At 36.1% G+C, this 27,253-nt stretch overlaps 1 protein-coding gene across 7 annotated transcripts in view; it reads left to right on the top strand.

Moving 5' to 3' along the window:
- Positions 1 to 27,253, top strand: part of Aftph (aftiphilin) — a 124,704-nt gene that overhangs the window by 61,482 nt on the left and 35,969 nt on the right. For 5 of the 7 annotated variants that reach the window (XR_005727477.2, XM_040271309.2, XM_040271308.2 and 2 more), the window contains exons 1-2: positions 490 to 628; positions 22,475 to 24,432. Coding sequence is in view for 6 of the 7 variants with exons in the window: in XM_040271309.2 (XP_040127243.2) it covers positions 22,507 to 24,432 (1,926 nt within the window). In the remaining variant the exon portion in view is untranslated. Of the gene's footprint in view, positions 1 to 489; positions 629 to 16,320; positions 16,432 to 22,474; positions 24,433 to 27,253 lie in introns of those variants that run through there. The other 2 variants (XM_078029113.1, XM_021724305.3) reach the window with 2 other exon arrangements.

The raw sequence follows: 27,253 nt of genomic DNA, 5'->3' as shown, positions 1-27,253 counted from the left end.
TTGGAGAGCGAGAGACTGAACTCTCGTGAGCTGAACATTAACGTTACCCGGCTGAGAGGAACGCCAGTCCCTCGCCTGCAGCGCCGCCCCAGCGGGCTGCGGAGGGCGGAGGATGTCTATCCCCCACACTTCGATGACTCGCAAAGGAAGTAAAGGAAAGGGCAATTTGCCCGCACCCAAAATGGCGGCCGGCGGTCAGCGCATCGGCGCCTGCGCAAGGGTAAGCTTTCTGTGACACTAATTCCCCCAGAGTATCTTCCCCCACCCCCAGCACCCACTAGCGCCTGGCCCCGACCTAGCCACCTGCGCCCGGAAGTGACGTGTCAGCGGCAGCGGTTCCCCCGCTGCATGATGGGAGAGTGTGTGGAGTGGGCGGGGGGTCTCCGCGGAGGAGGAGGTGGAGGCGGCGGCGGCGGCGGCGGCGGAAGAGGGCGGAGGGTAGTGGGATGGGGGTCCCGCGGCAGCGCTGAAACTCCGGGTGGGCGTCCATGGCGCTGCTGCACTGATAGGGCTGGGAGCAGCCTGCTTTCCGCTCTCACCAGCTCCGAATAGCCAGTCCTTCCCCGGGGAGCCAGTTCCTCCCCGGGCCCCTGAGCCATGCCCATCGCGGCCGCCCCGGACGAGCCAGGTAAGCGCTGCCGCGAGGATTCCCCGGCCGCACCGAGGGATAGGGTGAGGGGGCCCGGCCCGGCCCACCGGCCGGCCCCTCGCCCTGGACCGAAGCACCTGCTCGCCGCGGAGCCGGGGCTGTGGGGACGGAGCCGGCTCTGAGGGCCTGCGGGTTTCGGGCTCCGGCTCTTCTCCCTTCCGCGGCTGGTGCGGGGACGCCGCTGGCGGCGCCCGAAGCGCACCGCACCCTCCTCGCCACCCCGGGCACGAGCCGGGGGTGTGTGAGCCGTTCCCTCCCTGGCCGCCGCTGTCTCGCCCTGCCCCTTGGTTTCCACCTGCCTGCAGCTCCGCGCCGGCCGCTCCCTCCCGAGAGCTGTTTGAGAAGTTTGGGGCTTCGCTCGGGCTTCCTCCTTCTCCCTCCCCCTCCCTCGTGACAGGTGTAAACATGCCGGCTTCGCGGAGGCCTGTGGCCGGCCGCAACTGAAGTGTGCTGCTCTCTAAAACACGCCGATTTCGAATCCTCCAGCAGGCAGAGAGAGAGCCCTAAAGCTCGAGCCTTCTTTTCAGAGAGGACCTTTTCTGCTTTCTTCTTGCACTACTCAAGAAATAATCTGCGTCTTCTATCCAGATTGCGTTCGAAAAGTTGGACCATTATTCTTCAAGCGCCCGGCTTTGCAGGCGTAGCGTCTTGCTTGGGGCGGGGGACAGAGGATGAGCAGCGGTGGGGGGTGGTTCTTCCATTAGGAAAGTAGTGAGAATAGTTTGTTGTTGTTGTGGGTGATGATGGTGGGGGTGGTTTATTCAAGTTATATAGCTTGATTTCCCACTGAGTTTTCTACTGGGGCTGAGGGAAGAACTGACTCATACACGTAAAAATTTTTACTGGAGTTGGGGGTAGGGAGAGCATGAAACAGAAACAGTTGTTCCGTTTCAGAGTTCTCACTTGAGGAGAAGTAAAGTATAACTATACTTATAAACTTTTTCTAAGGCATAAATCTTCCACACAAATTCCCTCAGAGGGATTTTGTTGGGAGGGGTGGGGTAGAGTTTTTCCTTGACGTTACATTTGTTACTTTCAGTTTAACCTCTTGGAATTAGAAATATATGCTGAACTATAGGGGAAACAAATGTTTCAGTTCTGTTCTGTTGGTTCATTAGCATAGTTTACCTCCTTTTAATGTGGTTTAAGATTAAGTGTTGGTTTTCGTAGTAGTCATTTTTAACACTTTGCAGAAGTACATTTGTTTAGTAGCCTTCTAAATTTTGTCCATAGAGATATTTCACATGAATTAAAAGGTGGATCGTGAATAAAAACTTCTAGCCCAGCAAATGGCATCTACTAGATGCTCATTAGCTCTAGTTGTTCCTCTGTGTATGCATCAAATTAGATGTGTCAATTGGTCTACAAAGCACAGATGTATTTTTAAGTCATCAAAAAGCTCTTGAAAGAAATTCATTGGAAGTCAGATAATATATAGGGCACTTAAGTTGTGATGTATTCTGATCTTTTGACTTAGAGACTATACTAAAAATAATTCCATGTCAAAACAAAGATAATGTGTCCATAATTGCATTAATAAATTTTGTAGAATCTAATTGTCATTATGAAAAATCATATTATCTAGGTCAATTCTATTATAAAACATCATTTTAAATTTAAATTAATTTTGCTTCAGTTAGTAAAGAGCTAAATGAGAAGAACAGTAAAATTTGAGTGCCAGATAATGTTTTACTTTGTGTACATTTTTTTTTAACCTCAGCAGGCAAAAAATATTCTTTGAATAGCATCTTGTTGAGGAGTTGCCCCTTCTTTCCCAACCCTCTACCCAAATCTCATAAAAAGAGGCTATTTAGATATTTTTAAATCATTATGAATTCAGATCAAATATTTATATTCTGATTTAATGTTATCTACCATTTATAATTTTTTAAAGTCATTTTGCTCTTTTTTTCTTAGCACTTTCAATTCCTCCTTATGTAGGCTAGTGAACCTTTCCAGAATGAACTTAGTACTTTTGGTTTTAATCCACTTTTGAAACTCTCTGACAGTATGGGTTTTATGTATGTCATTTGGTAGTTAATCTGTCCTTAAGCAGTATATGTTTGTGTGTATAGTTACACACAATGACAGATTCTTTTGCAGCTTTGTGTGATAATTACTAACACTGATGTACACTGCTTCCTATGAGCAAGGTACTTTTCTTTTTTTCCCTTCTTTTTTTGTAGTTGTTTTTCTTCGTAGTCCAGGGGTGTGAACCCAGAGCATGATGGCAAGTGCTTAGCCACTGTGCTATACCCCCAGCCCAGCAAGATACTTTAAAAAATACTTGTGAGGATTAATTTGTTTAATACTCACAACAATTGTATAAGGTAGTAGATAGTGCTATCCCCATTTTTCAGAGAGGACTCGAAGACACAGAGATAGTAAGGAACTTGCCTAATGTCAAACAATTGGTAAGTGACACAGGACCAGGATATGAACCATATATTTACTGTAAATTGAGGAGTATGTAACAAAAGTCTAAAATCTCATGGAAATGATAAACTTTTGGAGAACTGGAGAGGGTTAAAAGGTCTCAGAGGGGTTCAGGAATTTTCAAACATATCTTTACTATCTTCAATCTGAAGCAGATTTGGTAAGAGATTAAGATTTAACACAGGGCTGGGGATGTGGCTCAAGTGGTAGCACGCTCGCCTGGCATGCGTGCAGCCCAGGTTCAATCCTCAGCACCACATACAAATAGAGATGTTGTGTCCACCGAGAACTAGAAAGTAAATATTAAAAAATTCTCGTATTTATTAAAAAAAAAAAAGATTTAACATAGCTGCTTGGTGGGTACTTGATCATTTGTTTTCTCCCTGAGTTTCACTATATGCTTGAAATCCTTTGTAATTAAAACATAAAATAGCAGTCTTCCAGCATTGTATGTTTTAAAAAGGGAACAGGGAAGGAGTTGGTGTTATTTCTAACTTAACAAACATTTGAATTAAGAATTGTTAGCTTTTCTGGATTCCTCAGCATTGACTTCACTTGCCGGGGCTTTCCTCTAAGTGCTGCCAATTCTTACAGCCTTGTATCACACTCCAAGTTCTATTTCTGGCCTTACCCTAGGGTGGGGGCTCGTAAGTATATGAATTAGACCTCTTCCCTGGGAAATAGAAAAGTTCAGGAACTATTCAGTGGGGAGGAAAACGGGAGATGAGGAATCATTCATTGCTTATTGGTGTAGGAGAAAAGACGAAGAAAGCAAATTTAAAACTCCATCCTATCCTTGTCACCCCTATTCCAAATAACTAAATTAAAAGAAAGGCTTTCAGAAATAAATTGCTAATAAATTAAGGTTGTTCACATATTCAAAGCTTAATTTACAGCACTATATTAGTGAATAATTTCCAGAGGAATATTACATAGTAAATCAGATTTATAATACTGTAAGTTAATTTATGTAAACACTTAAAGTAAGCCATAAAACATTTCAACTAAGTATCTGCTAACACCATTATATTTTCTTCCCTTCGTTCTTATAACAGATATTTATTGAGCATCTGTTATATGTCAGGCCCTGTTCTAGGTTCTAGGGATACTGAAATGAAAAAAAAAAAAGGAATAAAAATCTGACCTCTTAAAGTTTCATTTTCTTTGTGTGCACATGCAAGTGCACACTCATACATTCATATTTGTGTTTGGGACAAATATAAGAGCAATAAGATGGCAGGTGATGTTAAATATCATGTAGAAAAGAGTTAATTGAGGGGGATTAGGTGAGGATTGTTATGGTTTGCTTTTTTACATAGAGTAGTATTAGAGAGGGCTTAAGACCTGAAGGAAGTAAAGAGAATAAGGGAAGAATGGTAGAGGCAGATGTATGCCTAGAATATTCAAAGACCTGTGACAGGAAAGTCCAGTGTGGCTAGAATACAGCCAAGAAGAGTGGGGGCTCAGTATGGGAGACTCTTTTTAGAAATTTTAGTGACTTAGTCTTTTTACTATGTGAGATGGGAAGTTATTGCAGGATTTGAGATAAATCATGCTTTAAAAGGATCTGCTGGGGCTAGAAGTGTAGCTCAGTGGGAGAGTATGTAGTCTAGCTAGCATTGGTGAGGCCCTGGATTCCATGCCTAGAGGGCCCCCCTCCCAATAAAAGAATATCTCTGACAGCTATATTGAAAATAAATCATAGAAATACAAAAAGAGAGGCAGAAAGATCAGTTAGGAGTTGGTTACAGTGGTAGAACTTTAGGATTATAGGGACTTGAATCAAGGTAATAGTAGTAAAGATGATAAAGAAGTGATATATAGAACAAGCTGGGTGCAGCAGTGCATGTTTATAATTCCAGCAGTTTGGGAAGCTGAGGCAACAAGATAACAAGTTTGAGGCTAGTCTAGGCAACTTAGCAAGACCCTGTCTCAAACTAGAGGATAAAAAGGGTATAACTCAGTGATAGAGCACAACTGGATTCAGTCCCCAGTACTGCCAAAAAAAAAAAAAAAAGAAGAAGAAGAAAAAGAAGAGAGAAATTAAAAATCTTTATCAGAAGCAGAATTGACATGACAAGATTTGATTTTTAGCCGGGCATGGTGGTGCGGGTCTGTAATCCCAGCAAAGTGGGAGGCTGACGGAGGTTGCAAGTTCAAGGCCAGTCTCAGCAGCTTAGCTGAAAAGAGCTACAAATATTCCAGAATTTGGGAATTTATGAGGTAAATTCCCCTTTAAATTTCTGGTTGGTAACTGGGTGATGGTGGGATGGGGGGTTATTGAGTCAGAGGATCCTGAAAGAGGCCAAAGATATATAAGGAAGGAGAGTTTGAGCTCTGTTTCTTTTGCTCTTTTTTGGGGGGGATGGTGGTTTGCACAGCCAGGGTCTCTTGTATAGTTGTCTATCACAGAGCTACATCCCCAGACTCCTGAGCTTTGTTCTTATTAAATTCAGTTTGAGGTCTTTGAGGAATTCAAGTGGAGGGAAGTCTAGTAGCGAATGGCTTGGCTAGACTGTAGAGATAAAATCTGGTAGTCCTAGAATGTGGTAATTATAAACTTTAGGTAGATGAAATTGTTTGAAGTTTTGGGGGTATGTTGTGTAAGAAGATAGACTAGATGAAACCTAGAAAAATTTATATACTTGTCCTTCAGTATCCATGGAGAATTAATTCCAGGGTACACACACATATGAAAATCTATGGATACTCAACGTCCCTCATATAAAATGGTGTAGTATGTGTGTATAGACTACACACTCCTCCCAAATGTTCTGAATCATCCCTAGATTACTTGTAAAACGTATCAAAGTATAAATGCTATTCAAATAATTGATATACTATATTGTTTAGGAAATAGTAACAAGAAAAGTCTGTACATGTTCATTACAGACACATTTTATTACCAAGTATTTTCAATCTGCAGTTTGAATTTGTAGATGTGGAAATTATGGATATGAAGAGCAGACTGTACTACTAATTTGGGTGTGTTTAATACTAATGGGAATTTTTAAGTTTATTTTGAAGACTGTGAAAGTGAAAGTAAGGAGTAAGATTAAGTAAGTTAACTAACATGCTACTTGATTTGTATAATCATGTAATCTTATATAATGCTTATTTGATAATTTGGAAACATTTACCTTTTTCTTGCAGCAGAAAATTAGCTGGGCTTCCTAACTAACAGGCTGAGGGCAGTTACAAATAGGTATTGGTGTTTTTGCTACATTAATAGACCTAAGGAAAAATTATGTAATTATCTCCATAAATACTGAAAAGGCATTTTAAAAGCCATGTCTAATTTTTTTTCTTAGTACCTGATTGTTTTCTAACAAAGCAACTTAAATGAGAATTACAGGATAATTCTCAAATAGAACAAAATTTACATCAACCCAGAAGTCAATATCTTCACAAAGATAGAACAGTAGATGTCTCTCATTACTATTAATATGAAACCTGGTATTAGTATAGCCAACACAATCAGTAAGGAAAAGCAGAGACATGAGAATTGGAAAGGAAAAGGTTACTCTATTCCACTTTGCTTATGATGTGATAGTATACTATATAACTTCCAAGATCTTTTATTTATGTAAACAGTATTTGTTAGTTATGATGTATCAGCAGATAAAAAGATGAAATACTTAATAAGAAACTTAGCAATAAATGTGAAGACCCTGTATTGCTAACAGATTTTACTAATGAACTTGAGATAATTTAACTCATAACTTTTTATTTTACTTTTTTATTATATTAATGACTTTATTTATTTTGTGGTTCTGGAGATTGAACCCAGGGATGTTCTACCACTGAGCTACACCCCAGCCTGTTAATGTGTTTATTTTTTTAAATTTTGAGACAGGATCTTGCTGAGTTGCCTGGGCTGGCCTCAAACCTGCTATTCTTCTGCCTCAGTTTCCCAAGTAGCCAGGATTACAGGCATGTGCCACAGTGCCCAACATACTTTTTACTATTTTTAATAGTATCTTTGTTCCTTGGAAAACATATATTACCAAGTTTTTCAAGTATCATACTCAACTCTTTAATGATTATTTGAATATTCATTACTTTTTACTTCTAGTTAAGTCACCATTCCTTGTACTTTTTCCCATATTCAGGTTTATTTTCCCATATCATAATGGAACAGCAGATGATAGCTGTCTCTTATTAGGTTTCAGAAGTTTACTTCAAGCACAGTGTAAGTGTTACATGGAAATAAAAAGCTCAGATTTCAATCAGATTACCAATGAGTTTGGTTTCTGGAAACGGAGAAAAGTATTTGTTGTTGCTACAGTTCATGTATTCATATCTTAAGGTTCATTTGCAGAGGAAATATTAATTTTTTAAACGTGGTTTTATTTTTCTAAGAATTCTATGCATTTAAATTATATTCATAATTAGAAGTGGAGCTTCAGAAAGGAATATATTATGTCATAAGCATGGTTAGTAGAAGTAGTAATTAAACATTTCTGAAATGAAATGCCCCCAAACTATGGATGTCTGAAATATCATATTTCAAGGATTGTTACAATAATTAAATTTAATCCTATAAGTAAATTTTCTAAGTTTCATTTTTAGAAAAATATTGAAAATTTAATATTGGGAACTCCTTAGTTTTGAAATCTTGATAACGTTAAATTTCTTAATGATATTCTCACATAAATGTGTACAGCACAATGATTTCAGCATTTCAGTTTGAGAAATATTTTTATCATCCCTTAGAACTTACTACAGTGACTCTCAACTTTGGCTAACCATTGGTACCACCAATGGTTGTAAAAATTCAGATGTTACAGTTCATCCATTCTAATTAAAAAAAAAATAGCCTAAGAGGGGAGAAAAACATGGAAACAAACGTGACTCATTTAATGTAATGAAAGAAGGATTAATTAAGACAGGCAACCTAATAACATAATGAAAAGAACACTGGTTTTAATATTAGAGCCCCACTTTGTATAAGAACAGATTATTCAGTCTCATTGACCCTGTTGCTTCATTCTCACTTCTCAGACTTTGTAGAAAACTTTATTCCTGGGATCTGAAGGCTTAATAAATGGTTTTTGGTTGTTTTTTATTTTTGTTTTTGTTTTGTTTTGTTTTTTTGAGTAGAAGTTGATTTCAGTTTGCAAATGGAGACTATAAGATATCCCTAGGACATCCAGGTAAATATTTTTTAAAAAGACATTTGGGTAGGCAGATCTGGAGGTCAGGTAGCTATCAGATAGAGGTGTGGGTAAGAATTTTGCCAGGATAAGGCCTCCAGCATATTTAAAAGTTATAGGGTGAACAGAAGAAATAGATCCATTGTACGAGAAAGGATTAGATAGTAGGAAAATCAAAAGAGCAATGTCTTTCAAAAAGGTGCTTTCTCTTAAAAGTACTTTTTAAGATTTTTTCCCATTAGTAGAATAGTTTTATCTTTTTTTTAATTGCTGTACCTTTTTTTACTCACTTATTGATACATTGTTTTAGATGCTTTTTTAAAAAAATTAAACCACACTGAATTAAATGTTTTTCATACTTGCATGAAATATCTTTACACAACTTTTATGAATGGGACACATTATTGCAGATGAAATTGCTCAGTTTAAGAATGTACATTAAAAATTTTGATGTATTACTAAATTGCTGTAGGATGTATAAATCAATATATACTCCCACCAGTAGCATTTTTTACTAGATATGGCACACAAATTTTTTTTTTAATATTAGCAGACCTAAACAACAAAATCATTAGAATTTGCCAAAATGTTCATATTTTGTGTAATGTGTTTTTTAAAAAGCTCCATCCTTTAAGCATCTTGCTTCTAGATTGAGGGTAGTATGAAGGAAAAGAAATAGTGAATTACTTTTATGCAAAGAGAAAAAGAGCACTTAAATTTCATCAGATTGGTTTGTTCATTAAAATAGTGTAATTTAAGAATGCATTTTTTTCTTGTTAAGTACCAGAGGAAGGAGGACTTCTTTGTTTTAAAAAGTACCACTGAGAGAGAGAGAGAGAGACACGAAGCCATATTCTCCTCTATTTGTGTGCTAGACGAAATAGTAGCAATAATTAGATTTTGAATACTTGGATCAGAAGGAAAGAGATTACTTTTATAAACTTTGGACTAAGAACTATTTCTGGTTTATAATATCAATTTAGGGAGATCATGATCAGTTTTGAAAAAAAAATGAAATAGAACTAAAAAACAGTGAATACTGTTTGGTGAAACTTTTTTTTTTTAATGTACATTAGATCATAATGGAAGATGTGTTTCTCCTGTGTATCACAAAGAGGGTAATGTGTGAAAAATAATGTTTCCTATGACAATTGAATTCTAAAATTATTTCTAATCAAAGGTATTTGGTATGTTGCAAATAATGAATGTTATCTATTTTTTCCTTTTAATTACCTTTCAAGAAAAAGTAAAACTTTAAGCCAAGCAAAAGACACCATTAAAAGGTCAACCATGCATGTAATCCCAGCAGCTCAGGAAGCTGAGGCAAGAGATTGCAAGTTCGAGGCCAACCTCAGAAACTAAGTGATGCCCTAAGCAACTGAGTGAGACCCTTTCTCAAAATAAAAAATGAAAAGAGCTGGGGATGTGGCTCTGTGGTTAAGTGCCCTGGGTTCGGTTCCTTCTATAGTTTTCATGTGGTTATCAGTACAGGTTGACCCACTCATGACATTATCTACAGACAGTCATGAGCATTGTTTTGGCAAAGTTTTGTTTTATGATAATCCCCTTCAAGAATGTTGTTATGGGGTTTTTTGTTTGTTTGTTTTGTGGATCATGTAAGATTCTATTTAAGCATGGTTTATTTTCTGGTTTCCTTCTGTCTCTTCATATGCCTCTAGGTCACCTTTTTTTCTTAATTGATGGGTGGTCGGAGAACAAATTAAAGTAAAATTAACAGTATCTGGCAAAAACTTAATTTGTAACATAAATCTGCTGTTCCCTAGGTCATATTTTAAGGCCTTGTTTTTGAGTCATAGTATCTAGGATATTGCCTGTTAACTCAGGTAGTTGTAATTGCATTCGATTGCAGTTTTATAACCTTTTAGTAGTTGCTTCTGAGAAAGTTGCTCTCATGATAGGTACTTATAATTGCATGAAGAGCAGCACTGTCAAATAAAGGGTACTGCCAAGTGTGCATCTTCTAGTTACAGACTAGACTGATGACTTTAGTTTTGGAAGTCTACAAAGTGGTTTGTGATTTGAATTGGGGAGTTGGTTTGTTTATTTTTATTTCTCAGAATATCCTGAGCTCTTGAAGTTTAACTCATCATGCTTATCTAGAATGCTAATTTAAACTGTACAGCAAGAAATATCTTTCAGAGCATGTCAGCTATTTATGTCAGCTGACTGCAGAACCTTCTGTGGGAAATTTTTCCATGAAGTTCTAAGGAAAGTTGCTGGGAAGACAGAAAAAGAAGGCATGGGAAAATCAGTTGGACTTCTAGAGTAGGACCACACTCTTGTGACACTAGCTGACACCTCTACATATGCAGAGAAATTATCCCAAACCAAAGCAAATATTCATGTTAGCAGGTCTGTTAACACACTAACAAATTTTTGTCCTTTAAGCAATGTTTTTCATAGCTTATACGTAAAGTATTGCAGCACAAAGGATTGCATTTGTTTTCTTTCACACTCATCACTTTTTACACCACTCCCCCTCAGAGCACACTTACTTATTTTTGATGGAAATTATAGATTTCCTAACTTAATTTTGATCCAGCACTGAAAGACCAGAGGTAGGGTTATTGAAATCTAGTTAGGGTGGGGGCTTATTCAAGAGCAGTCAGTGGAATTAATGCCCCAGCAAGAACTATAGTAATGTATTCAGTCCCTGCTGTGAGCCAGGCCCTGAGGATGCAGTGGAAACTCAACAGAGGCCTCTGCCCACTAGCACTGTCTTTTGAGCTCAAGTTACTTGTGGAAGCAATTTCAGTGGAGTGCTAGGATGAAAGCCAGAGTGTGCAATGTTGAGGATTGAGTGGGAGGTTAGGAAGTAGAGATAGTGAACAGATAGGTCCCTTTTAAGAAGGTCTGTAGTGAGAACTAGAAAGTACACAGAAAGGAGGGCTTTTGTTTTGAGAATAGAAGAGTCTTGAACATTTATGAGCTGAGAAGAAAGCATCAGTGGTGATAGAGAAATTCAGATAGCCCCTGAGCAGCAAGTGAGAAGAAAAGCAGGTGGTCTAGGGATTATCTGATCAAGATTGTGGATGTAAGCAAAATTTTAGTGAAGAGGCCTGAAATCTAAGTAGTTCTTGCATTTTAGATTTTATTTGCATTGTAAAGTTTCAGGGATATGAGTGTGGAGAATTTAGAGTGGTTAATTTATTCTGCTGCTATACAATTAGAGCAGAGCATACTAGGGAAAAATTATTTTGCAAAGGCTGATGCATATACATTCTCAATGCTGCTAGTTTTGGTGTCCTTTTATCAATAGTTAGCCAATTTACCTAATCAATTTCAAGTAGCTTTCAGGGGAAAGAGCTAGTAAATTCTCAAATAAGGTAAGTGTATATGACATGTTGAAGGTAAAACAGTTTCCAGTGTAAGCAGTCTGGCTGTCTTTGGGTGATCAACTTAGGTGTAAAGATATTTTCCTGCTTATTTTTATTATTTGCTCATATTTGATACTATGTGCATTACACAAGATATTTGCTTCTTGACACTTTTGTTGATTATATGTCCTTCCTCTTGTAAAAATCTTCTTTCTCCTTCCAGATTACTGTGAAAGCTTCAAAAACCCTTTTCTGAACAATTCAAAAATATTTTGGGGGCAATTCTTACAATTTTAATATTTTCTTTTAGTCATTTCTGCAGTATTTTAAGTCACTTATAAAATATTTGATTAGCTCATGATTAACAGACCACTTACTAGTTACACTACCTTTGATAGATTACTTACCTTTAAGCTTTTACTTTTATGAGGCAGGAGGATGGTGAATTCAAAGCCAGCCTCAGCAATTTAGCAAGGCCCTAAAACTCAGTGAGACCCTGTCTCTAAATAAAATATAAAAAGGGCTGAGGATGTAGCTCCATGGTTGAGTACCCCTGAGTTCAATCCTCGGCGCGCGCGTATACACACACACACACACACACACACACACACACACACACACACACACACACACACACACACAAAAAAAAGACGAGGAGGAGTACAAGGACTAGATTAGATAATTCATATTTGCTTTTCACATGATATTGGAACCTAACTAGCACTCAGTAAATAACTTGATATTGTGTATAAGCAGGGGATTGAAAATACATCAAAGATAACTTGTTTAACAAACACCTTAAATAATACTGTGTATTATGTAGTTGATGACACAGACATACAGACGATGTCTATGATATCTTTTTCTTTTAAGTTGGCAAGTTAATTATGACAATAAAAAAATATACATTCAGCTATGAGCTGGGCATGGTGGCAGTCCATAATCCCAGCCACTCCAGAGGCAGAGGCAGAGGCAAGAATATTGCAAGTTCAAGGCCAACCTAAGCAACTTAGTGAGATCCTGCCTCAAAATTAAAAATAAGTGATATAAAAGGCTGGGGATATAACTCATTGTTAGAGTACCTCTGAGTTCAGTCCTCATTACCACCAAGAAAAAGAAAATCAGCTTTGAAATTGTGGAAGTTACATTAAGTAGCTTCAAAGTTTGCAGCCTGTATTGAAAAGAGGATGGTAGTCCTAAAAACTAACAACAATAAAAACCTTTCTCAGTTCTTTAAGAGCATTTACTTTCAGGGGCTCTCTGTGTATTTGTTAGCCCCTATAGAGCTAATAATCAAGAAGCCATGAAAATCTTTGTGACAGTGACATCATGGTCTTCTTAATATATATTAAAAACTAAAAAGTGAACTAAATCCCTGTCTTCATGTGGCTCGGAGGGAGGGCTCTTATGTGGTGGTTTTGTTTTGTTTTAATGATTCTTAAGCAAAGCAGGAATGTAGGCTGGGTGGGAAGATTCATTGATAGTACATTTTGACATTATCTTCAAATTCTCATAAGGATGTTACAGAAAAGATTTTGAAGAATTTGAGCTATTGCAACATTGGTAATACAAATCAATGTTATTGCTTATATGACATTTTAATTAATTTTTCTAAAATACAGATTTTCTTTCATTGATGCTGGGGGTTGAACCCCAGGGGCCTCTACCACCAAGCTACATCCCCAACCCTTTTATAGTTTTTGAGATAGGATTTTAGTAAGTTTCCCAGGATGGCCTCAAACTTTGGATCTTCCTGCCTCAGCCTCCTGAGTCACTGGGATTACAGGGGTGAGCCACCATACCCAGCTTCTTTCTCTTTCTTCTTCCTCTTTTTCTTTTTTAAACTTACTCAGATGATTAAACAAGTGACTAATTATAATCTCAGGCATCCTCTGGCAAAAATGTAGTGATTTGTTTGTGTGTGTGATCCATTACCTAATAGTTTGTACTAAAGAGTCAGTCATATAACTTCAAATAAAGTTGTCTTTCTTTTCCCATTTATTAATCACCCTTCTTCTTAATTTTGGTCCCCAGTCCCACCTCAGTCCCTATACAAATAAATTTGGAGTAAGCAGTACTGGTTGTAAGCTTTTAGCTTATCTCTGTGTTTGATTCTGGGAGATTTTTAGAGGGCCACCACCACCATATGAGACTCTAAACACCTTTACAGTAAATAATACTGTATGTGGATAAGAGGGTAAAAAGGGCAAGGGCTAATTCTCTTTCAGGAATGTGCAAATAATACCCTATGTGTTTTCTACATACAAAAATCATTTCCACTCCACCCTTCTTATAAGCCTTTATTCTTGTGGTCTTTCCTCTAACTGTATAGGAGTCATAGCCAGTTTACTTCGAGACACTTATAAGAACTACCACTGACCCACAACCCCAGGGTCTGGGGTTGTGGGTCAGTGGTAGAGGGCTCATCTTGAATGTGCAAGGCCCTGGGTTCAATCCTGAGCACCACATAAAAATAAATAAATAAAATATAAATAAAGATATTTTTTAAAAAAGAACTTCTAAATTGCATATATCTGTTCCTCTCCCTATGTTAACAAACTCTTATTGGCCTTAGAGATTATGGTCTTGGTCATTCAATCTTGGGCTTTAGATTTGTTTTGTCTTTAGGCCCACTCAAGCCTATGAAATAATAGTATGCATGTAAAGTTGCTTATTTTCTAGGGGTTGTTTATAAAAATTACTCTTTAGTGTATCTTTAGTTATAAATATTTTTCTTAAAGGATTTTCTTCAATGATCTTTTAAAATCTAGAGAGCCAGTTAAACAAGTATTGACTTAAATTTTTTTTCTTAGTTGTAGATGACAACATGTGTTTAAGTGGTGCTAAGGATCAAACCCAGTGCCTCACACATGCTAGGCAAGTGCCCTGCCACTGAGCTATAACCCTCAACCCCTTGGCTTACATTTTTTAATGGCTTACATTTGTTTGAGGCATAGACTTAGAGTTAAAATGTGATGATTACTGAATTATTGAATGCACAAAATATGCCACATGTTCTTTTAGTAGATATTGTCAAATAGTTTCCAAAATGCATAGAATAGTTTATCAATAAAGTATGAGAATTCTAGTTACACCTTGCCAAAGTGGCTATCGTTAGAATAACTTTGTTTTAATTTTAGCCATTCTAATGTGTGTGTAGTGGTGTCTTGTGATCTTAATGTGCATTCATTCCCCTGTTGACTTTGCATATGCTTATCAGGCATTTTGGATATCCTCTTTTGTGAAATACCTGTTCAGATATTTTGGCCATTTTTCTATTGGATTGTTTTTCATTGTTTTATAGAAATTCTTTGTATATTCTGGATATGAGTTAGTTGACAATTACATGTATTGCAAATAGCCAGACAGTGTTTTTTTGCCATTTTATTCTATTAATGATGTTCTTTTGATGAAATTTTAAATTTTAATATAGTCCACTTTCTATATCTTGTTTAAAACATTTTTGCTTTCCCTAGGGTGGTGAAAATAATCTTATCTCCTGAAAGGTTGATTTCTTAATACCTTTATTGTTTGGGTCTTTGATCTGTCTAGGTTTATTTTTACGTAAGATAGAGTCAGAGGTATTTATTTTTATGTTAGGTAGAATCAAAGACTTTCCCCCATGTGTGGATAAGTAGCTAATCTAGGGTCACTTGTTGAAAAGTCCATCCTTTCCCTACCTCACAGCAGTGACATTTTTGTTATCATGTGACTACGGGGCTTTGAACCAAGACTTAATACCTGGCAGTTTGTGCTCCATTTTATTCTTGAGAAAACTATTTTTAAATCATCAAATAGTGTCAAATAATAGTTGACTCTTTCTTTCCTCTGCCTTCCTAAGCCCCTTTTACCTCTTGAATTAAGCCCCTTTTACCTCTTGAATCCACAGCTCTCAGCCAACAGACTCACTGTCTCTTCTTTTCCATGATCATTTCATTTTTGAAGCCAGCAGTCCTTATGTGCATCTTCTTTCTGATTGAAGATTAATACTGATCCCCTTCACCCACTGTGTGCTCTGCCACCCTGGCTACTAATCTGGTTTAGGACGCAAGTCTATTGCTGATTATTGCTGTTCTGACCCTATATTAGACCTTCTACACCAGAATTCTCAGATCCCAAACCCTTTGATAATCACTGTTTATCAACCTGAAGGTCTGCTTTGCCTGCATTTTTAAATAGTTATTCACCTGTATTGTCTCTTAGTCATTTTATAAGGATATGATATCCCATGGATAAATTTCCAAAGTACAGCAAGCCTCCCCGATTCTGTCTCCCTTCTCTAACTCCTTTTAGTTCACTATGTAATTATAAGACCTTTGTATGAACTATTTGTGTTATCTGTGGCTTGAATGTTCCCTACTGCCAAGGTAATAGCCTTGTTTACTCCCCTCTAATAGGTCTTGCAATAAACAGACATAAAAATAGCAAGTTGAACCATAACCCTTACACATACATACATATACACCTGTTTGTTCAGGTTATAAAGAAATTGAATGAATAATTGGGACATCTTGTGTGGATTAAGTAGTCCATTAGAAAGGATGAAGAAACAATTATTGAGTTTGCTTTGTGCCAGATACAGTATTAAACTAGCTCATCCATCCTTTTTTTCCCCCTGTTAAATAGAAGTAGCTATTTAAAACCCATCTTTTCTGTGTTTAAAAAAGTAGATTATCTAAGTCAAACTTAATTTGTAAATTCATTATATAAGTAATACTTCAATTAACATAAAGCTTCTTTTAAGTAAAGTTGGCCTGGACACAGAGGAATTTTCTGGAAAGCCTCGAGCCTCCTCCATACTGTGTAGTTGACTGAAGCTTATAAAGACTGGCATTCTCTTAGGTTTCTGAAGGTGAGTTGGGCCAGAGCCAAGACCTGCTGAAAAGGAGTACACAGCACCCCAAATTCTTCTTATCAGTAGATGACTCAGTATTAAAAAATACAAATGTCTGTAGTCTGGAAGGCTGATAGAGCCTGTGTCACCTAGAAGGGGAAATAGAGTACCTTGCCAAGGTACATGAGGAGGAGAAACTACTTCCTGTGTTGTTGCCTTGGTTACAAGTTTTCTGATTCAGATTTCATATTTGCATTAGCAACTGATTTTGAAATAAGCCTTGAACCAATAAATTATTCCATTTTTCAAACGAAGCAGTGTTTTGGAAAAAGCTGTAGTTTTACCATGAACAGATTCTGCTAAAAAGAAATATCACACATGGTTCTTTAAAAATAAGATATTGTAGGAATGTAAGATGGTACACACACACTGGAAAATAATTTGGCAGCTTTTTATAAAACTAAACATGCACTTACCATTAGTGCCCCGCAGTCACAATCATCATTTATCTCAGCAAAATGACAACTTATGTTTACACAAAAACCTGAACATGAATGTTATTAGCATTTGTATTATATATAATATTTTTAGTAAAATAACTGGTAACAACCCCAGTGTCCTTCAATGGGTAAATGGTTGGATGAACTAGTACATCTGGATAGCAAAACAATACTCAGCAGTAAAAAGGACTGACCAATTGATACATGCAACAACCAAGATAGACCTCAAGAATATTGTGCTATTTGGGTCTGGGGTTGTGGCTCAAGTGGTAGAGTACTCGTACCTGTGAGGCACTAGGTTCAATCCTCAGCACCACATAAAAATATTATATCCACTTAAAACTAAAAAATAAACATATATTTTTTTAAAAAGAGCATTGTGCTGGGTGAAAAAAGTCAACCTCACAGATCCTCTCTTGAAGTGACAAAACTGTGGAGCTAGAGAACAGATTGGTGGTTGCCAGTTGACAAGGACGGAGAACCGGTAGGGGCAGTTCTGTGTCTTGACAATGGTAATTAGTTTTGCAATCTGTAGGGAATGAAGTTGAACAGATCTAAACACAAATAAATGCAAATTCTTTTTTTAAAAAGATAAAAATTAGATATATTAACAGTAATGTTAATATTAATATGCCAACTCTGTTAGTTTCTGGTTTTGCTACTGTTCTTTTGTTGTTGTTGTTAATTTTTTTCTTAATTATCACCAAAAGACCTAACAAAAACTGCATAGAGGAGGAAAAGCTTATTTAATGCTCACAGTTTCAGTGGTTTCAATCCACAAATAGCCAACTTCATTGCTGTGGGAACAAAGTGAGGCAGAACATTGTGGCAGAAGGGCATGCAGAGAAAGCAAGAGCACATTCCACTCACCAGGAACAAAATTTAAACCCCAAAGGTACTTCCCTGGTGATCCTCCTGCAACTGCACTGTACCTGCCTACAATTAATCCATATCAGTGGATTTAATCTACTGATTATGTTATAGTTCACATAATCTAATTGTTTCACCTCTGAACATTCTTGCATTGTCTTACACATGTGTTTTTTGAGGGGACACCTCATATCTAAACCATAATAGTAGCTATATATTAGAACACCATTTCTGGGAACTGGTTTAAGGGTTACACAGGACTTTATGCTCTTTTTTTGTAATGTTATTTCAAAATAAAAAGGTTTTAAAATACGATATATTGTACACCGATGTTCATGGTAGCATTATTCACAATAGCCATAAAGTAGAAGCAACCTGAGTATCCTTTGATGAATAAACACATTAGGGCAATACATATAATAGAGTATTATTCACTCATAAAAAGGAGTGAAGATCTGAGATATGCTACAAAACAGATGAACTTTGAAGATTTTATGTAAAGTGAAATAAGCCTGGGGAGTAATTGTTTAATGAGTACAGAAGACATTTTGATATTTTTGAAGATAAAATGATACATTTCTAGAGACAGATGGTCGTGATGGTTGTACAACATGAAATGTACTTAATGTCATTGAAGTATACACTTAAAAGTGGCAGATATTATGTTATCTATCTGGCCACATTTTTTTAAAAAAAATAAGTATTATTTGCATAAGTAAATAATACATTTATCTTAAAGTACATTTATTTTAAAGTGTACATACCTAAATGCAGGTACACAACTCTCCCTGAATGTTTTTAAATATATTTTTAATTTTTTTATTCTGAATCAGTCACAAACTTATAAAAAGTTGCAAGGTCAATACAAATAACATTTTTTTCTGGAACAGTTTGAGAGTAGATCTCCAGACTAAAGCCCCTATCACTCCCAGATATTTTAGTGTATGTTTCCTATGACCTAAGGTGTTCTCTTACATAACCACAAATTCATCAAAATCAAGAAATTAACATTGCTTCTATCTAATCCGTGGACTTCAAGTTTCACAATCATCGAAGTGACCTTTTATAGAAAGGGATCTAATTGAGAATCAAATATTGCATTTACTGTTGTCTCTTTAATCTTCAATCTGAAACAGTTCTTCAGTCTTTCTTTCCTTGACTTTCATAACCTTATACTTTTAAAGATTATAGGCCAACTTGTTTGTAAAGTGCCTCCCATTTTAGATTTTCCTCATTAATTCAGTTTATATATTTTTGATAAGAATATTCCAGATATGGTCCTGTATTATTCTAATCACATCTCATCAGGTGCTACATGAGTTCAGTATTCACCTTGATCACTGGGAGTATCAGGCTTCACTGCTGTAAAGTTATACTTTTTCCCTTTGTAATTAATTATATTGTAGGGAATTACTTTGAAACTATTCAACTATCTTGTTCTTTATCTAACATTTGATTTATTCATTGATATGCTTATATTTGGGAGAACTCAGATTGTTATTTTATTCAGTATGTTATAATTTATTTGTCTTTATTTTAGTACTAAATTGTCCCTGATTTTACTAGTTGGACCCCCCCTCTCCCAGTTTGGCTTTTGTGTCCTTTTGACATGTCCTTATCATTATTAATGCTTTTAAATTTTAGAAAAAGAAATCATGCAGTTAATGGCTGCATAATAAGTTTTGTTTTTGATTTTCAGAGTTTGCATAGTATAGTCGTATTGCCTTCTGTAAGCCTTTAAACTATTCACGGTCCCAACAGCAGTATGTATGTGCAGGAGTCCCTTTTCCTATACTCTCATTGACATTGGCAGAATATGTTTAAATAATAGGAACTTCCTAATTAGGGAGAACTTGTTAAAGATCAAATTACCTTTGACATTGAGTATGAGAAAAGTTATCAAAATGTTAGACAAGAGAAGAAAATAGTACTTATCTGTACCTTTTATTGCTTTATCCTTTTCAAATCAGCAGCAGAACAGTATCTCAGAGCTAAAGCAGTTATTTATTTATGGTGCTAATTTCATAAGGAAGATAATTTAAAGTAGGAATATTACAATTTTGTCTTTTACTTTTTTCTGGCTTACATATTTCATTCAGAATAACTCAGTGGCTGGACCCATCACTGATCTCAAAGGTCCTCCTTTTCAAAATTCCAAAGCCATTCTCCACTAAGCAGGCATATGAACTTTGGGAAAGTTATCAACAATAGGCCTTATTTTCCTCATCTCATGAATTACATTATGTGATTTTTAAGTACCATGGCTCTAAAACTGGGGAAACTTTTAAGAACTGGGAAAAAGTGATTTTCTCTAGCTTGCAAAATTGGTTATATTTTATAGCAGATATTTTCCTCATATATCTAACTTAGCAACTGTGAGTTTCAAGAAGTATCAGTTTATTATTTATGGGATAGTTTTATTCTAGGACTTTGGTTGGTTGTCCTTCCATTGCTTCTAATGTCATCTGACTTGTATCCTTAGTATAGAGGAACAGAATAGCCCTGACAAATTGCATTTAAGAATTAAATATATGAAAAAGGAGACATCGTAAATTAATGAATATGGGGAGTATTACTCAACAAATGGGGTTATGATTATTGCTTGATTATTTAGGGGAAAAAATCAGATCCTTGCTTACATCCTACACCAAAATAAGTTCTAATGTATTAAAAATAAATTTTAAAACATACAGGCAAATAAAAGTGAATATTTATGAATTCTTGCACTTATATACTAGTAAAACGATGAAGAAAATCACAAATAAAAAGAACAGTTGACTTGACTTCATTAAATAAACTTGGGAAAACAGGTTGGCAGTTTTATGAAATTGAATATACCATCTGACCCAGCATTCTGACCCAGCATTCACACTCCTAGATATATGTTTTGGAGAAATGAAAACTTATGTTCACACAGTAATTTGTATGTGTGTTCATAGAAGCCTTATTTGCACTATACAAATATTGAAACAACTCAGATGTCCTCTATAAAGTGAATGGATAGACAACCTGTGGTACAGCTATATAATGGATGACTACTTAGCAATAAAAAGAATGAACTATTAATATGTGCAGCAACATGTATGGCCCTCAAGGGCATTAGGCTGAATGAAAAAAGCCAGCTTCAAAGGTTTACATATTACATAATTTCATTTACCTAACACTCTTGATATAGCCAAATTATAATGAAAGAGAATAGATCAGTGATTGTCAAGGATTAAAATCTAAGCAAAGGTATAACTTTTTTCCCATATTTTTTATTGGTTCATTATAATTACAACCAGTAATGGTGGGATTCATTATTACATATTTGTACATGCACACAATATGACAGTGTTTTTGGCCAGTGTCATTTCCCAGTTATTGCCCCTTTCAATCCTTCCCTTCTTTCTTCCCTGGTTCCTTTCTTCTGCCCTACTGATTTCCCTTGGATGTTCATGAGATCACCACCCCCAAAGATAGATGTGACTATTAAGGGGCAACATGAGGGAGTTTCTTTGTGTTCATTGAACTTATCCCAGTTGTAGTGATAACTAATTGATACACATGATAACATTTCATAAAACTACACATGGACCAAAAAAAGAAAAAAACAGGTGAAGTCCAAACAAGGCCTGTAGCTAAGCTAGTAGAATTGTACTGGTGTCTGTTTCCTGGTTTGACCAGGTACAGACAGTCCTCAGTTTATGATGGTTTGACTTACAATTTTTCAACTTTATGATGATGTGAAAGCAGTATGAATTTAGTAGAAGCTATAATTGGAATTTTGAATTTTGATCTTTTCCTGGTCTAGCAATATGCAATAGGACACTTTCTCATGAGCAACAGCAAGCCATATGTGTTGCTCTACAGTGCACTGTGTTGCTAAGCTGTGATGTTCAGTAGGTTGGGTGTATTAAATGCAGTTTTGCTTTATGATAATTTCAACTTATGATGGGTTTTTGGAGTGTATACCTATAATAAGTCAAGGAGCATCTGATGATGTTTATTAGCATTGAGAGAAGCTGGTAGAATATACAAGAGCTCGACTATTTTTGCAAGTTCTTGTGAGCCTTAAACGAACTTCAAAATTCAGGTATTAAAAAGTTAACCTGGGTTCAGAAATAAACATTGAAAAGCAAACTGGAGGAATTATTTGTAGCAATTTGAGGATTTTCATGTCTTAATATATAGAGAGTTCATACAAATCCATAAGGCAAACACTGAGTCCCCAGTGAATTTGAAAGATAATTTAACAGAATAAGCAAGTGCCTGAGAGAAAACTTTGTAGGTGTACTGTTAAAGATGTCTATTCAAATTTTTTTGGAGTCCCATATTTCTTTAATGTACTCCCAAAGACATTGGTAACATGCTAAAAGAGAAAAGAAATATTTTTTGCCACTATGTTGTAACTGTGTAATCTCATTTAAGAGAAATATAGTTTAAAAGATACAAAATAGAGGGCTAGGGTTGTAGCTCAGTGGTAGAGTGCTTGCCTAGCACATGGGAGGCACTGGGTTTGATCCTCAGCACTACGTAAAAATAAATAAAGTTAAAGGTATTGTGTCCATCTACAACTAAAAAATATTTTTTTAAAAAAAGATACAAAATAGAGCAGTGTAAATTTGCATTGCTTTAAGGTAGCTTTGAGAAAATTTTGAAAGACTTTATTATATATAATTCTTCCCTCAAAAACTTTTTTTTTTAAACAGGTATAAATTAATCCTTAGAAAGCAACTGAACAATGGAGCCAGACATCATTCGAATGTACTCTTCATCCCCACCACCACTAGACAATGGAGCAGAGGAGGAGGATGATGATGAATTTGGGGAATTTGGTGGATTTTCAGAAGTCAGCCCTTCTGGCATAGGGTTTGTCGATTTTGATACACCAGATTACACTCGTCCTAAGGAAGAGTTTGTATCTTCAAACCATTTTATGCCAATTCATGATTTCTCAGAAAATGTAGATAACCTTACAAGCTTTAAGTCCATTAAAAATGGTAATGATAAGGACATCACTGCTGAACTTTGTACTCCCATGAAAGGTCAGTCTGATGTTTTACTTTGTACCACCAGCAAAGAAATTATTTCATCTAAAACTTTAGAAACTTCTACTGATGGCATGGAAAGTCCAGGAGATTTAAACAAAGTAATAGAGCAGAGACAGAATGTTGGAACATGTGAAAGTTTCACTCCAAGAGATTTTAGAACTGATATGAACATTGTTCATCAAAACAAGCAGTTAGAGAGCTGCAATGGTGAAAAGCCTCCTTGTCTGGAGATTCTAACAAATGGGTTTGCAGGGTTGGAAACTGTAAATCCTCAGGGAACAGATGATCTAGACAATGTAGCTGATTCAAAGGGACAAAAGCCTCTGGGCACTCATAGCACTGAGTATAATTTAGACTTTGCACCTAGTCCTGCTGAGGAATTTGCAGATTTTGCCACATTTTCCCAAAAGGAAAGGATACAACTAGAAGAAATAAGATGTGCAGTTTTAAATGAGAGAGATGCGCTAACCATTCAGGAAAACAACAAAATTAACAGAGTCAATGAACTGAATTCTGTAAAAGAAGTGTCTTTGGTTAAAAGTTTTGATGAAAAAGGAGACGCTGATGGAGAGGATCAGGTTTGTGTTTCAGAAATAAGCATAGCACCTAACAGAAGTTTTGGTGTTGAAAAACAAGGCCTTCCAGTGCTGCAACAGGATGAATTTTTAAATTCAAATAATCAATCAAAGGCTTGGAATTTGGTAGAGTCGACTGATAACTCAGAAGCCATTAGGAAAGAACAATGTAAAACTGAGGAAGAACTACATTTAGTTACTTCAAAATGTGCTGACCTATGCATGGATTCTATTAAAACTTTTGATGCTGATGAAGAACTTGGTTCTTCCAAAGAAGAAAGTAGAAAGTTTACTAATTCCCAAATCCCAAACATTGGTCCTACAGAAGAAAATGTTTTGGATGATTCTGTAAGTGTAAAAAATGGTGATAGTAGTAATGATTTTGTGACTTGCAATGATACCAATGAGGATGATTTTGGTGACTTTGGCACAGCCAGTGGCACCACTCCACCTTTGGTCACTGGTACTCAAGATTCAATGAGTGATGTCACTTTTGAAGAGTCCTCAGAGCACTTTCCACATTTTAGTGAACCGAGTGATGACTTTGGAGAATTCGGGGATACAAATACTGCTTCTTACCCGGAGGAAATGATATTTACTGATTCAGACCTGAAACAGACCTCTGATAGTTTATCAGAGGAATGTCAATTGGCAAGAAAGTCTAGTGGAACAGGCACTGAACCTGTTTCAGAACTGAAAAATGGGCAAGACAGCGAGTTTGGAGATTTTGATTCAGTGCCAAATATTCAAGATGACTGCAATGCTTTTCAAGACTCTGATGACTTTGCGGACTTCAGTTCAGCTAGCCAAGTTGTAGATTGGAATGCTTTTGGGGATGAACAAAAAGATGGTTGTTCCTGGGCTGCTTTTGGAGATCAGCAAGCCACTGAAGCTCATCATCGAAAGGAAGTCTGGCAGTCACATAGGACAGATGAAAATGTTGATATTCCAGGAACCCCCAAGATGCACAGTATCCCTTTAGCAACTCCCAAAGGAGCAGTTGCTAGTGGCCATTTACAGGAATCAGCCACTTCCATTCAGGTATTTATTAATATTCTCTATTTTTTATGACATATTAATTGCTGTGAAGACTTCCAATTCAGCTTTTTAAAAAATATTTTTTCAATTGAGTACCTGTAAAAGGAGTCTCTTTATTATATGTAATGCTTACCTGCTTTGTAGGTTAGTTACATTTTTACAACCCTTTGAGAAATTATAAATAGTCCAGTACTAAAACTTGATATTTATCCCAGTGAGTTTTCTTAAGAGTCATAGAAATTTGCCAATTTTTCCAGGTGTAGTGGCATACCCATAATCCTAGGGACTCAGGGAAGCTGAAGCAAGAGGATCACCAGGTCAAGGGCAGCCTCAGCAACTTAGGGAGACCTGCCTCAAAATAAAAAATTAAAAGGCTTGGGGAATGTAGCTCAGTGGTAGAAACCCTCTGGGTGCCATCTCGAGTACTGCAAAAATAAAAAAAATGTTAAGATGTGAGTAACAGTTACAGAAATGTGCCCATTTGATTTTTTTAAAAGATACTATGGGTAAATTCTGGTTATCTTTTGCTGAGAAACCAATTTTCAACTGGAAGTATTTCCAAAGTATGTAAATTGAAATGGTTATACATCATTGCTCTGATACCTTTGACACATTAAGTATAACTAAAAAGAACCAATTAACAAAAAGATATTAGGCAAATTATGGTATTACCAGTTGATGTACACAGCTAATCATTTTTCAGTTGGCTTTGGGTGCCTGAAATTGTCTACTTTGCTAGTTCAGTTATTACATGGTTTGACTAATGTGTATTATTCCTGTTAGGTAATTTATTATTTTTTGAGGCAGAACCTTGGAATTTTAAACAGGAAGTGAACTAATTATAATGCAAAATGAAGACTGTTGGGTTTTGACCTAACCCTTTGCAAACTATTTAGTTTCATCATACTAGCATATAGGATGACATTGGTATTGAACGATCTTTAATTTATAGCCCTAGAACTTTTAACATCATCAGATAGTGAATTTTTTAAACTATGATCCCTTCAAATAGGACATTTTGGCACCACACAAGTTGATTGAAGTTACTTATTTATAATTTGATAACTGGATATAAGAGGTAATAAAGCATGAAATGGGCTTCATGGAATCTGATAGAGCTGATTTTGAATCTTGACTCAGCTTCTTAAAAGCTTTATGGTTTTGGATAATAAGTGAAAAAATAAAAAATAAAAATTTTGTAGCATGATTATATTTGGTAAAAATTAAACAAAAGCTACATATATTTAGCAAGATGCATTAAGACTTTCCAAGATTTGTTTGACTCAGGCCTTAGACTTTTTTTTTCTTTTCTTTTCTTGTTTTTTTTTTTTTTTTAATTTTTAGTTGTAGGTGAATATAGTATCTTTATTTTGTTTATTTATTTAATATTTTTTAGTTATACATGGACACAGTATCTATTGTGTTTATTTTTATGTGGTGCTGAGGATCAAACCCAGTGCCTCAGACATGCTAGGCAAGTACTCTACCACTGAGCTACAACCTCAGCCCTAGACTTTTGTTTTTTGCTGAATGGGTTATACAGAATGACAGAATTTGGAGATGGATGTTGGGGAGGAAAAACTCTGGAAGGAACTGGAGGAAGTTTGGGAAGAAAGTTGAGGTAGGGAATTAGGTATACCCTGCTAAGTTACTGAGTCAGTAGTGGATAAAGATTAAACAGTGACCTTGATTCTTATCCTGCTGTTGTAAAGGAGAATCGTAGCCTGTACTTTCTTCTTGGCTTTCAGATTCTGATGTTTAAATAACATTGTAATTATCTTAGTTTTTAAACCTTAGAACTGAAGACCAGAACATCAAATGCATACTCAAATGGTATGTCTTACCATTTGACAAGACCAGATATAATTATTGAAACTTTATTTATGGTACATTAATCTAGTCCTTGGAAGGGATTGGGTTTACTAACAGTTTTCTCTAAATGCTTCTTTTAATTGCTGCAATGTCCAGGACAGAATAGAAATCCTCACATATTAGAGTATTTTAGAATTCAGAGCTCAATTAATTCAGTTAAACAGGGGTGGAAGGCAGTTTTTTGTTTTATAAAATCAGACAAATATAGATGTCATTTCAGGTTTTTTCCCACTTTTCACTATATTTGGTATGTAACATCCAGGTCCATATTTTTTAGCACCTTTTTTTTTTTAAAGTTTACCATGAACTTAAACTACCATAAATAAAGTTTCAATAAATATATCTTTCTCAGGCTTATTGCAATTATTTGTTACTTAGGTGGGGAAAATTCAATCAAGAAATTTTTCAAACTCAAAAAATATTCTCAAATTAATTGTCAGTCGCTAGTCCAGCATACCTCATTACTGAGAAAAAAGATATTATCCTTTTAGTGAATAATTTTTTTCTGAGAACTCAGAATCTGATATATTTCATTCTCTTTTAACATTCTTATGAATGACAAGTAGTAGACTGGGAGAACTGGAAAAAGTCAAGTAGTAGTCTAGAGGTATAGCTCAGTGACAGAGCACTTGCATAGCATGCTTGAGGCCCTGGATCCAATCCCCAGCACTGCAAAAAAAAACTCCATTTTACAAATCACAAAGAGGTCAAAATTTTTCTTTACTTTTTTTTTTTAAAAAGCATCAATGGACTTTTATTTTATTCATATATTTGTATGTGGTGCTGAGAATCGAACCCAGTGCCTCTCACATGCTAGGCAAATTTAAACATTTTCTATTTTTTTAGCCTTTTAATGTTTTAGAAAGGAATTTTGATTAAAATAGCCAAGATGCCTTTTTCTTAGATGTATGGGTGAAAGAGATAATGTCATAAGCATTACATTGCACTCTGA

This window comes from Ictidomys tridecemlineatus, chromosome 12 (genome assembly GCF_052094955.1).
Source record: "Ictidomys tridecemlineatus isolate mIctTri1 chromosome 12, mIctTri1.hap1, whole genome shotgun sequence".
Lineage (NCBI taxonomy): Eukaryota > Metazoa > Chordata > Mammalia > Rodentia > Sciuridae > Ictidomys > Ictidomys tridecemlineatus.
Note: the sequence above shows the minus strand (reverse complement) of the source record. Positions and strands in the feature narration are given on the sequence as shown.